The 14,153-nt window shown below is 36.3% G+C and overlaps 1 protein-coding gene across 2 annotated transcripts in view; it reads left to right on the top strand.

Annotated features, from left to right (window-relative positions):
* Positions 1-14,153, top strand: part of LOC121407981 (monomeric sarcosine oxidase-like) — a 50,440-nt gene that overhangs the window by 26,013 nt on the left and 10,274 nt on the right. Inside the window, exons 3-6 of one of the 2 annotated variants that reach the window (XM_041599266.1) lie at positions 605-796; positions 1,179-1,389; positions 3,912-4,078; positions 10,180-10,366. In XM_041599266.1, the coding sequence (XP_041455200.1) occupies positions 605-796; positions 1,179-1,389; positions 3,912-4,078; positions 10,180-10,366 (757 nt within the window). Of the gene's footprint in view, positions 1-604; positions 797-1,178; positions 1,390-3,911; positions 4,079-7,852; positions 8,040-10,179; positions 10,367-14,153 lie in introns of both variants that reach the window. The other variant, XM_041599265.1, reaches the window with a different exon arrangement.

Below are 14,153 nucleotides of genomic sequence, written 5' to 3'. Positions count from 1 at the left end.
GTGTCACTAAAGTCTATCAAACTGGCATAAATGACCATGGCATTTGAAAATTGGATCAATTCAAGCCTCTGATCTTGATTTGCTATATGATTTTGTACATTAAATCTTAATCTTATAATTGTTACAGGTTTTTAGTTCAATTAAATGTATAAAATGCACTAATGGTTGCTTACGTCTCTCGAATAAATTGCTATCGCAGCAATGATCTTGAGTGGCCATTGCTACAAAATGATAATACTAATAATAATAGGCATGTATATAGCGCCATCTATCTAGAAATATTCTATTCCGAGGCGCGTTATTATTATTATTACCCAGGCTTTAGCTCGAGCTGCCTTTCAGCGCTCATGCATTCAAGGAATTAATCCTGCCGGGTACCCATTCAACTCACCTGGGTTGAGTGCAGCACGATGTGGATAAATTTCTTGCTGAAGGAAACTATGCCATGGCTGGGATTCGAACCCACGACCCACTGTTTCAAAGTCAGAAGAATTATCCACTGGGCCACAACGCTCCACATGTACTCTGCGTTTGATTACAAACCTGTTTGGTGATATGACGCCCTGAATGACTCACTATTGAAATCTATATGTACCTTCTACAGACGACTCTCGTACAACAGCAGTGATTACGTCCAGCTGGCAAGAGGTACGTATGAAGCATGGGCAGAAGCGGAAAGGGAATCTGGGATCCAGTTAGTATTCAAGACTGGTGGATTGGATATTGCTAAAAGAGGCACGGTTGGAGCTCAGGTGATTGAGAAATATGCTCAGGCCATGGAGGAGCAGAATGTTCCGTAAGTTTTCATTTCAAATGATTTTGAAATTAAAAATGATTCTTATTTGACATCTATGATTCTTATTTGAAATCTATGAAAACTACAGCACTGTTATTGCATGTTACTTCAGGTACAATTCTTATTGAAATTCATATTCGGTATTTCATGATACAAAATGTAGTACAACAGGGTTATTACTTTACCCCATTATTATTCACATTCAGTGTGGATGTATTTGTGTTGTTGAAAAAGTTTTCCTGTATGAAAAGTGAGAACATAATGTAATGTTTCAAGGTTAAGGTAATAATCATAAATGGTCAAGCAGCAAGAACATTTTCTGAGAATACTTTTACTATTTGAGTTGACGCAGTGGGATGTATATTTGATTACTCAATGCCAGATACGAAAGACTGGAAGGAGAAAGAGTGCGTCGAAAGTTCCCTCAGTTTGATGCTACCCCTGATTGGACCTGCCTCTACCAGAAGGACTCGGGACTAGTAGATGCTGCTATGGGCAACGCAGTCCACATACAACTAGCCCAGAAGTATGGAGCAACCATCGTTGAAAATGCTGCAGTCATGAGTTTGAAGAAGCATGGGGATCTAACTCAGGTAGGAATAGATCCGTTCAGAGTTACCTCATGGGCAAGTTCGTTCAAGTGACCTATCCTTTCTTTTTGCATTAGGATAGGGAAATTTTAAAGCAAGATATCATGTAAGCATGCCTGGCATAGCAGGATGTACAAATTGCATGGACAAGGTGACTAGAATAGCACATGTATGAATGTACACTTCATGAATGAATTTGTTACACTTCTAATTTGAATGCAATAAATGCATTTATGTTGCTACTACAATGTACTTGGCTGACTTCAAAATCTTCAATATCTTGATACGAATTTTATGTAATAAACCTCGATGTAAAAGTTGCAACGATATCAAAATGTATATTTGAAACAAGCAGTAAAAAGAAGCAAGATAGCGTTAACCTAAAACTTAACTCAAGTACTAGTTCTTTCCTATTTCGTAGGACTTTGATGTACTGTAATTTGATTCACATGTATTCATGTATTGCTAGAAACAAAATCCCTTGTGATCACACTGTAGCAATACAATTCCTAGATTTATCTCTTTAAATTTGACTATTGTTTGCATTTGCAGTTTTTGTTTGTGTGGTATTAGCTGGTAAACAATAAAGGGCAAAAGTTTTGTGTTGCACAAGTTTCCAGTTCCATAGTTAGTATCATGCCAAATACTAAGAGTTGTGTTTCCTTTTATTGTTTAAAGAAGCCTGCTTCCTGTCATTCAAGTTCAGCTCAAAGTTTGAACAACAAGGGAAAGACCGGACAGAAAGCAAGAGATAAAGAAATGTTTTTGTCAGCTTTCTGTGGAAGTTTGATAACATTGGAGGTGTTTATTTAAAAATCACCAAAGATAAATAGAGTTTTATAACAAGGATACTACTGTTATGCAATATCATGGGGGGGGGGAGCCATGACAAATCCATGGTAAATCCATTGATGGGGTAAAACCAAAAATCACAAAATTTCCAAGTAACTTGGGTATCAACTATTCTATTTCACAGTGAATCAAGTTAGATATGGCTCAGATTCAATGTGAGGAATGTCTGCCAAGTAGCACTGATTTTCAGTATTTAGTACTGAAAAATGAGAAGAATACTAATGGTTTCATACAAAATACTGATTTCTAAAGTTCACTTTTATGTTTTGTCCTATGGCATATCTTTGAAAATACTGCTTTCCTCACCAAAATACTGATTTTCAGCTTTCAAAATACTGAAATGTACTTGTTCAGGTTGGCAGCTCTGCTCCTAACATAGTAACCCATGTTTGATCTTGAAATCTTTTCCGGATTTGTTGTAGTAGAAATCAACTTTTTGCCAACATTGCAGTATGGACATCACATTCATATATTATTGGCAATAGATTGTCAGGTCTGAAATTGCAACACATCATGATGTTAATGATAATTAGTGAACCTTTGTGGAACACCATTTTTTGCTGAAATAATCTTTGGTAGATTTCACAAAAAGGACCCAATCTGATGAACTTACTAATTTTTCGTGATTTTTCACATAACCTGTATTTTTTTTATACTCTTTCTTTTTTGATCCCATTACTCCCTCTTTTTTCTCTTTTTTAAAAAACTTCAAAAAAAAATCTACCCCTCTCTGTGGCATTGTCCCTTTGTAATGCACTCTATATTCCACACATTTTTATGTTATTATAACAAGTCTTAATGTAATGGAATTCTGAGGGCTGTTTCATAAAGCTGTTCGTTTTAAAGTTAAGAGCGACTGGTGATCCTTTCTTACGCGCTTAACCTTCGCCAATAATACCATTTTCCACAAAAAAGGTTCACCAGTCGTTCTTAAAGTCGCTCTTAACTTACGATCAGCTTTATGAAACAGCCACCTGATGTCCATTGGAAGAGACTGCAATATCATTCTTGTCTAAAGATCAATAACATAAAATCACATACAAACATCTACGATGGCTCCCAAGCAGATGGAAGCATGAAGATTAATCAGTGGAACTATGTTATATCCAAAACTGAAGTGTTAAATTTAGGTTTGTAATCACTTTGAAAGAGAAGCACTGTGATTAATGCATGGTGTTGAGTACACTGTGGTAGAACAAGCTTGGGATTGGAAGCTCATTGTAAAGTCGCATCAAAATAAGTGGGCAACTTGCGCACATGTGAAACGGTTCCATGACTTTTGCTCCGGCGACAATTGCTCTGCTATAAATTACACATGTGAATTCAATTACCAACTTTAACCTTGGATTTATTACTATACCCCATCCTAGCCCTAATGCTAAACCTAACATGAAAGGGATGAAACCCTGCAACCCTAACTCCACACCTACATGTATATCGTAGACGAAATAAATACCGGAGCAATTGTCGCCGGAGCAAATGTCGTGTCACCCATGAAACACACATATTGAAAGTATTTCCTGAAATCACCAACAACAAAATTAGAATATATTTCTTTCTCTATGCTATATTGTTTTTGACCAATGAATTGCCCCACCTCAAAACTTAATGGCCCTGATACATGTACATATATATACTTGTAATTCTTTTGATATATTTTGGCTCTCCAACAGGTTTGCACGAGTCAAGGTGATTTCCTGTGCAGGAAAGTGATAGTGACAGCCGGGGCCTGGATGAATGATGTTCTTTCTTCCGTAGGGGTTAAAATACCACTAACGGTCACCCAAGAACAGGTCACCTACTTTGGTACTCCTCACATGAAAGAATTCACAAAGGATAGGTAAGATAAACATTATGATCGATCAAGTCAGCCAGGTCGATGCATGAATGAATGATGTTCTTTTTTGCTGAAAAAAAAATTACTAAAGATAGTAATTGGTATTATTTGGATTACCCAGCTGTTAGCACAGTAGATGGATGGATAGATGATATTACTTTCTCATTGGAATTAACTGCCACCTTACCTTCTATCCTACATGGACTATTTAAAAATACTCTTTGAATAGCATTCACAATTTTACCATCAAGAGCAGCTTCCATGAAAACCTTTTATTGATATGATGTTTGGCAGGTTACCATGTTAATTATAATCACTGTCGTTAGCATTTTTTTTGCAGCAGCAGTGCCTTGTTCTTGCTTCTGAGCTATTTGATGATATAGCGAGTGCTCGTGGAGCTGATTTCAACAATTGATTGCAGTGATTATCATGTATGATCAATCATAGAAATCAGTCCCACGATCGGCCCCCATTCCACAGAACGGAGACCATTGAAAGACTTAAAATTGATGAGGTCTTACAGCGGTCTTCAAGATCACTGAAATTTTTCATCTCTGTGGAATGGCTCGGAAAGATCCTTCAAAGAACTCTGATAGACTAATAGATATTTCTTGTCTGACTGGTCTTAGAGTAGTCCTATAGAGATCTTTCAATGGTCTTACAGAGATCTTTTATGTAACAAGTGATCTTTCAGAATCCTTTCCATGGACTTTGAATGATCTTTCAATGATCTCTCATGAGTCTTACAGTGATCTCCGCAAATATCTTGAGAGACTGCTGAAAGATCATTGAAAGACTATTAAGACCTTTGAAAGTTCATCAAAAGACCGCTGAAAGACCACTGAAAGACCATTTTCATGTAAGACCGTTGTAAGACTGTTATGTACGGTTTCAAAAAAGTTTTGAAGCCCATGAAGACCACGAAGACCACTGAAAGATTGGACAGGACTCGTGTAAGACCTCAAAGACCATTGTAGGTACATTGAGAGACCTCTGAAAGATCAACCAGAAAGGTTTTTCAGTGGTCTTGTTCTCTGTGGAATGGGGGTTTTAACTAAGCTTTCTTTTAACTATGACTGTCATGTGTATGCAAGTTTTTGTTATATTGTAAAATTCTTTTAAAGTTTATCTTCATTTTTTTGCCGATGATCGATGGGATATGCAAATATGAATAGATGCATAAAGATAAATAGATGGCTTATCCACAAAGGTTATAACTCCTTTAGAAATGAAAAATTTTTATCATGCCTAAATTTCGGTTTGTTCCATTTTTGTCTCGCCTGCATAGCAGAGCGAGACTACCTGCGCTGCTTTTGCAACCGCGGCGTCGTCAACATAAAACCTTAACCAAGGTGAAGTTTTAGAAATGCCCTCATAAATTGGAATGTATATAGACCTAGTTCATCAAATGTAGACATAAGGGTAATCAGTAATTACGAGACATCCTATTTGAGTTTCAGGTCACATGACCAAGGTCAAAGGTCATTTAGGGTCAATGGACTTAGTCCATGTTGGGAGAATCAACATCGAAATCTTAACCAAGGTTAAGTTTTTGAACTGTTATCATAACTTTATAAGTATATGGATCTAGTTCATGAAACTGGGATATAAAGGTAGTGGTGTATCACTGCATATCCTGCCTGAGTTTCGAGTCACATGACTAAGGTCAAATGTCACTTTGGGTCAACAAACTTTGGCCATGTTGCAAGTATTTGTTGAATTGCTATCATAGCCTTGAAAGTTTATGGATCTAGTTCATGAAACAAGGATGAAAGGTTAATCAAGTATCATTATTATTATGCGCGAGTCTTAGGTCACATGATCAAGGTCAAAGGTTATAATAGGGTAAATGAATATAGTGTATTTGGTGTTTTTTGTGAATGATTATTCAATAGTCATTTTCAAAGTCAGCACTGCTGCTGCGTGTACATGTTTATTGAATCGTGTAATGCAAGTGAGACTGCCAGAGGCGTTCCACTTGTTTATATATCAAAAACTTGTTGCTTGATTTCCCAAATGCTTGGCTTATTTTTATATCATTTCAGTAACTCTTATTGCCCAAGCATGACAATTTTATGCATGGCTCCTAGCAGTGATAACAGGTCAAACTTTCAGCCACAATCAGTTGACTGGTGGGTGCAGTCACCCAAAATCATTAAAAAAATTGTTACTCTGTGTTGTAAAGCAGTAATGAGCAATTTCAATTAATGTAAAATTGCAGCCAAACAAGACTGTTCTTAGCATGCATGATTTGTTCAAAAGAATCAAAATTGTGCTTCCAAATTAAAATGACATTAATTGCAAACTTCTGTGAATAGGCCAAAATAGTTCAAATCTCATTTTCAGCCTTGTCATAGAGGTACATGTATTTGTGTATGGTCTCCATGGTCTTATCAAAGAGTTTACACCGTTAAGACCATTTTGGTCTGTTGAATAATTATAACAGTGAATTATTCACTGAATAATTATACCAACCCACCAGGAAAGCTGACATTTGGCTTGTTGCAGCTAGGTTGCTTTGAGCTTATATTAACCTTCATTAAAATTTATCATTTAATTTCCTTAATAGCTTTATTGAATATAATTTGCTTTGCATTCTTGCTAACTCATTTTATAATCCATTCTTATTTATAATGGGCACTTAAACCAGTGTATCAGAATACAACCAAATTTGCATAGCTGAAGCGAGACTCTATTGATGGTATCGTCATCAATATCATCAATAAGTTTTTGAAATGTCATAACTTTGAAAGGGTGAGACCTTTTTCATGGTTGCAATCAAGTGAAGCTGATTACTCAGCATGAGTTTCAACTGTCAATATGATTTAAACAGCTATGTCAAAGCGGATTATGATTATTTTTATTAATTGATGATATACTAGCACACTTAAAGGGATACTCCAGGCTGAAGATATTTATGTCTAAATAAATAGCCTAAAATTCACAGAGCAAAATGCTGAAAATTTCATCAAAATCAGATGACAAATATCAAAGTTATTGAATTTTAAAGATTTGCATTATTCTGGTGAAACAGTTCTAGGCATGTCTTCATGAATATTCATTAGGTGGGCTGATGATGCCACATCCCCAGTTTCCTTTTTCTTTATATGTTATTGCATGAAATAATAATTGTTTCATTTTTTTGTGTGTATGGTCTCCATTATGATGAAATAAGTTGCAGCAAGAAATAACTAATGCACTTAATAAGTTGTCGAGCCAGTTGTTATAGTTCTTGGTTGAAAAATGTTGAATAAATCTAATTTCATGTAATAAAATACAAAACAACAGGTGGGGATATGACATCATCTGCCTACCTAATGAATATTTATGAAGACTTGCCTAGAACTGTTTCACCGGAATAATGCAAATCTTTGAAATTCAATAACTTCATTATTTGTTGTCCGATTTTGATCAAATTTCAGCATTTTGCTCTGTGAATCATACTCTATTTATTTATCTATCAGCCCGGAGCATCCATTTCGGCTATTTCAATGTTATTTACAATGTTCATTTACGTATTATATTGCTTAATATAAATTTTCTTTGTGTATGGTAAAGGATACATGTATGCTCTGATTAGAAATAGAAGTATAGACAGTATCCAAGGTAAACATGGTAATAACTATCCAGTCCTAACAGCATTATGCATTAGATTTCTGTTGGAATGCTCAGTGAAAACAACATTGTAAGCACTAGCTTTGCTTGGTTGCAAGCATGAAAAATATACAGTAAACTTCTGTCACTACAATTTATTTCCAATGCTTTGTTTGCATGCAGATGTCCCATCTTCCTATATCACATTGATGGTTCTTGCCCCTATGCCCTACCCCTCCACGGGAACACTGGATTTAAGATTGGGATGGACGCTGGGGGACCCCCGGTAACGGCCCAGTCAAGGACCTTTGTGCCCGACAAGGTCAGAGAGAAAAAGGTGGCAGATTGTTTGGCCGAACTTTGTCCACGGGTGAGATGAACTTACTACCCCCCCCCTTAACACCCACTTACCCTTATATCTCATACATGTATATTAAAGGCACACATACATGTATCCTTTTTACAGATTAAAGGTATCTGATCCTTTGCAGATTGTCGCCGGCTTGGTCACAATTGTAAACTAATGCTATTTTCTGATAATAAATGCGCTATACATGTTTGAAGTGATGCTTTTTTCTCTTTAGCATATTTAACACAACTTGAACAGTATGAAATTAACAATTTATTTGCTTCTAAAGGCTAACTATCATGACAGTAGAATAAAAAAAGAAAATATAAAGATCTGATGGCTTATTGAATTTAACCATTGTAAAGGTCATTTGTCATCAAGATTCCAGAAATGCAAAACTGAATTGAAAAAAAAAAAACGCCTTTAACTAGCTACCTGTACATAAAGAAAAAAATTGAGGAGAAAGCTTATGATGCATTCTCTTGAAGTAATAGCATAGTATGCAATCAGTCATTGAAAGCACTGAAATTGGCAGTTGTAAATAATGCCATCTTGCCCTTCATATCTACTTTTCATGGACAATTTATAGAGTGGAATTCCCCTCAAAGAAGTCTACCGTAATTGCATCTACAGTATAAAGAGACATGTTTTCAGGGCAGCAGGTTTAATGTACATTTACATTGTTATTTTATTGGACGAAGCCATTTATATCTTACGGTACCTTTGACTGTATATGAAAATCATCGATTACAGGTACAGTACTTAGTGCTTTGGATATGTCTTTAGCTAGCCATAGGTCTCCTGGTATCTTATCTCTGTGTCATAAAAGCCCCAAGGTCATTTTCAAGCCTTGATGTTGGGTTTCATACACATACCTTGACTTTGGAGTTGAACTCTTCAATTCTTATGGTTGAGACCCTTTCTGAACTCAGAATTATGTTTCATACAGTCACATCAGATCACAATACTAAAACACTGCTTCGTACATTATACGTACATGAAGAATCCATAAGCTCTGATTTGCATTAAGTTTTACATCTTCATGCGTGGCTACTTTGCTTTTGATTTGCTCGTAGAATAGTCAGATTCATGCAAGCATGTATATGTGTCTTCATCTATTAATCAAAGCCATCTATGTCATCAGTAGTCACTTTGAATGTATAAAGTAGAAAACATCAATTACAAAGCCCTCTGGATATGTCCTAAGTCAGCCATATGTCTCCTACATGTTGTATCATGACTCTGTGTAATAAAGCTCCTAGGGTAATTTTCATACCTTGGGCTTTGGATTAAAGCCTTATTCTTGAGGTTTTCGACCTTTTAAATCAGTATTATTATATCAGTTTTTCAATTACATTAGATCATAATATTAAAACCCTGCCTCATGCATCTTATAGAATCCCTAAAGGCATGGTCACACTGCCCGAGCGTTGTTAGAGCGGTCGTGGTGCGGAAGTGAGAGAGGGTCGAATTTCACTCACAAAATTGGGGAAAAAATCGAAAACAAAGTTCAGGCGGTGTGACCAGGCCTTTAGCTTTGATTTGCTATTAGTTTTGCTTCTTTATGCATGGCTTCTTTGCTAAGAATAATTTGATCACACTGTTGTCAAATTGAGTGCATATACGGTATGTATTTATCTTCATCTTTCATAAACCAGTGGCATAATGCAGAAGTCATCAGATTTAAATATCAAATCCACTTTACAGATAGTAGAATGTTATTGTGTAAAGTTTAGGTAAAACTTATCAATTCAATGCATTGCCTTTATTTTCCCGTCAGCTGTTACTTCTGTTTGTTTTCTGGATTGCTAACATTCTTTGTTAAAATCCTTAAAAAGTGAGTGAATGCATGGTTGCTTATTTCTCATCAGGTATTTACATAAAAATATGCTTTAATGACAATATTATTTTCATATGGTGTGCTTTCACTAAAATGTTTTTGTCATTTGCCTAGTAATATGTGTTATTTTAACAAAAATTCTTCCTTTGACCATTGACGCTTATAGCTCTGATGAACATTTTATTTTGAAACTTGTTTTACTATTTGCCTACTTGCAGAAATTCCAAATTTTTATATGTGAATGCATTTAGGTAGAATAATAACGGCTTGCTGAGTATTTTCTTTCATAACCGCTTTAACGAAATATGTTTGCCTGCATAGATTCCCAGTTTTTAGCTACGTATATCATGACCGCTCGATATTCTGTGTACCAATACACGGTACAAGTGGGGTTAAGATCGGCATAGATGCAGCAGGTCCAGAAGTTGGACCCAACTCTAGATCTTTCACTCCTGACCCTCAAAGAGAAGGGGAGGTTATTGCCTTTCTTTCTCGGCATTGTAAAAGGGTGAGTTCGGGTACTTAACCAAGCCGCACGATGAAGTCATTTCTACTTACGAATCATGCTCTCAGAATAATCATGAAGGATTTTGCTAACATTCCAATAATTTCCATTTGAATGACCGCATTTGAAGGTTCACATGAGAGTAGAGGATTTTTTTTTAATGAAGTGAAAAATTTGTTCTGAATCAGTCAGATAGTCACTTGATTGTATACTCAGTCTGAAAGGTAAGTCAGAACAAATCTTGGAACCAGCGGGATTTGAACCTGTCATCTACTGACTGCCGGTCAGGGACTCTACAATCAGGCCGTCACTGGGACAGTCATATTAACATTCTGTTTCATTGTCCATGGTGGACTATCATGAATTCAAGTCTGATTATTCGGTGCTGAGGTATTTGTTCTGATATCGTCCTGACAGTGCCATGGAACTGTGATGGCCTGGTGATAGGTGGTTTCAGACCGCCTCGAAGTTCGCCAATTCCAGGTATTCTCTGATCGGGAAATTTACCCCGATCAGAAAATACCAGGTATTTTGGTAATGTGAAAGCAAACTACGCGTAATATCCCCGAAAGAAAATACCCGCTAAATAGTAGGTACTTGGCGAAATTACGAGAACTTTTGCGGGGATTTTTCCAAGGTCGCAGGTATTTTGGCGATGTGAAAGCAAATTACGGGAACTATTAGCCCAGTGTGTCGTTAGGTGCGGCGGCATGGGTGGCTGCTGGGCTAGTGAATTTGAATCGCGCGCCTTGCCTGCTTATCAGACCATACTGCGCATGCTCATAACTTCGGGAACTTATCCCGAAGGGTACGTCGCGGGACGGTGTGAATGCAGGAATAATTAATGGGTATTTTTTAGCCAAAAAAAGTTCTTGTAATTTAACGGGGATTCTTGTGATCGAGGCGGTTTGAAATCACCTAGTGTTGTTGCCCAGCAATCAGTAGATGAGAGGTTCAAATCCCGCTGGTTCCAATATTTATCTTTCAGATGAAGTGTATGATCTTAATTACTGAGTGCAAACCATATATTTGAATTTTCAATGAGAAGGATGACTGCTACCTGCTCAATTTTTATACAGCCTTTACTTTATTCAACTGCATATGAATTAATCCAAAGCTTCAAAGTGCTATTAAACTGTTTTTTTTTATTAATCAAATTTTGTATGGAAGTTGTTATCTTGATACAACTATTGGGGGTTTTGGCCTCTTAAAGTGCAATAACAAGATTATGATGATTCAAATGCTGTCTTTCAAAGTACATTCTTGATACTCTACACACAATCATACTTTTTATCATTTTTCATTACTTTTCATTTGTCTTGCCTGCAAAGTAGAGCAAGACTATAGGCGCCGCTTTTCTCACGGCGACGGCAGCATCAACATTGAAATCTTAACCTAAGGCTAAGTTTTTTAAATGTCAAACTTTTTGAAAGTATGTGAACATATTTTATGGAACCTGGACATACATGTATGGTAAACGACTGTCACTGATCATCTTGCATGACATGACCCAGGTCATAGATCATTTAGGGTCAGTTTAGTTACTGAACTTTGACCATGTTCAATATTGAAATCTTAGCCAGGCAAAATTTTTGAAATGCCACAACTATAAAAGTATATGGAACAAAATAATGAAACTTAGACATAGGCTGATGTAAGAGTAATTACAAGTCTCACTGATCATCTTGCATTAGTTTAAGGTCACATAATTCAAAGGTCATTTTGGGTCAATCGGGTATTTTATGAAATGTCATAACTGAAATTTATGGACCCATTTCATGAAACTTGGACATGAAATATCAAGGTTAAGGTTAGAAGTTTGAAATGTTATCACAATTTTGAATGTAGGCCTATATAGACCTCGGTCATGAAACTTACATGTAGACATAAAGGTAATCAATCATTACTGATTGCTTTTCATCAAGTTCAGGTCACAGTGTTCAAGGTCAAAGGTCATTTAGGGTCAGTGAACTAATAATATTTTAACATGCTATGAATTGTTTTTGTGTGTTTTTGTGAATTCATTGTACATGTAGTTGTTCTCAAAGTCAGCACTGCTGCTTTAATAATCCTGTAATGCTGGTGATACTGCCAGAGGCATTCCACTTGTAACACTGTATTTCATTTGTTCAAAACACTTCATTGTCATGATTTTATCATCATGTATATTCCATTGAATTTTTTTCTGTATTCTATCACTTAAGTGCATTATATTCATTCTGTGTCGTCAGGAAAGTGCTTGGACGCCAACAAGATAATTTACCGAAACAAAGAAAATTAAGTTTGGACTCCGTTTATTATCAGAGTGCTCATGACAAAATGGGTGAACCCATAATTAAATAACATTGGATATCCTTGTACCTATATAAAATAGACAAGCAGGTTTGGCTTTATACATACTGTAAATCAGCTTGAGTATGAACTCTATGTCTCAGACATTTAACATGTTAAATCTTTCTGCGGTTTTGCTAATTTCAGCCGATCGGCTTTGTTCTTGATGATTACACGTATGTCATGGCCAATATGCTGTGCACATTGCTGCAGCGCAGACAACACATGCGCAAAAGAATAGGTGCCATGAGATACAGCGGGCTTTAGAGCTTCATAGGAAATATAGCTAGCATTTGCTTCATGAAAATGTAGATGAGAATTAAGGCTATTGGTGATTTCGTAAGCGAAAATCAAGTATAATTGTTTATCATTCGGCAGTCAGAATTTGGAGAAAAAAAAGTGAGATACATTGAATTATTTATAAAATAAAATTATTATAAAATCAGGTATGATTTTTTTTGTTTGCTCGCATAGATTTCCAGTGTGTAGCTTCTACACTCTTGGTCACTCGACCTACTGTGTTCCAATACACGGTACGAGTGGGGTTAAGATTGGAATAGATGCATCAGGTCCAGAAGTGGGACCCAACTCTAGATCTTTCACTCCCGACCCTCAAAGAGAAAGGGAGGTTATTGCCTTTCTTTCTCGGCATTGTAAAAGGGTGAGTTCAGGGGTAAATTGCCACTTGGTCTCCTACCAGTTCCTCCACTTTGTCTGATATTGGCCTCATCCTACAAGTGAATGGTCTAACTGGTTCATCTACTTACCGTTTGGTCTTACTGCCATTAATTCCATTTCCACTTACCGGTAGTCTATTAACTATTCACGTTGGGCAATACCCAGTTAGTGTAATATGAACTCGCTTCTTACAGATCTTCCAACTGGTGCTAATCAGTATTTAGATCTGAAAAATGAGAATACTACTGATGGTTTCATGCAAAATACTCATTTCTTAGGTTTCAGTTTTTTGTGCTTTCCTATGGTATACTGATTTCCTCACCAAAATACTGATTTATTTAGCTTTTTTTTAAATGCTGAAATGTTTCATTTATTTAGTCTGTATGAATAGATGAACTATTTATGAACAAAATTTGACAAAAGTGCCAAATAATAGGTGAAATTTAAATTGTGCCATCTTGGCATGATAAAATGACAGATTAAGAGATGACGGAACCAATCATGGTAATAATACCAAACTAATAGTAGAGCTAGTATAGTGGGTTGAGCCATGATAAGTGTAAAAGACGATCTAACAAGTAGACCATCTGCTAGTAGACCAAGTGGATATCCAGCCAAGCTGCATGATGTTATCATGTTATTAGAGGTATTAGGAGAACTTCTGCCAACTTTCCTATATTATGAGTCTGAATGTAAGCAGAGCATTTTAAAGGGAATATTTGTTTGTTTTGTTTTTTTAAATTGGAAATAAAGTCCTGTCCCAGTACCACCCCTGCAAATA

The sequence above is a fragment of the Lytechinus variegatus genome, chromosome 2 (assembly GCF_018143015.1).
Source record: "Lytechinus variegatus isolate NC3 chromosome 2, Lvar_3.0, whole genome shotgun sequence".
Taxonomy (NCBI): Eukaryota; Metazoa; Echinodermata; class Echinoidea; order Temnopleuroida; family Toxopneustidae; genus Lytechinus; species Lytechinus variegatus.
Note: the sequence above shows the minus strand (reverse complement) of the source record. Positions and strands in the feature narration are given on the sequence as shown.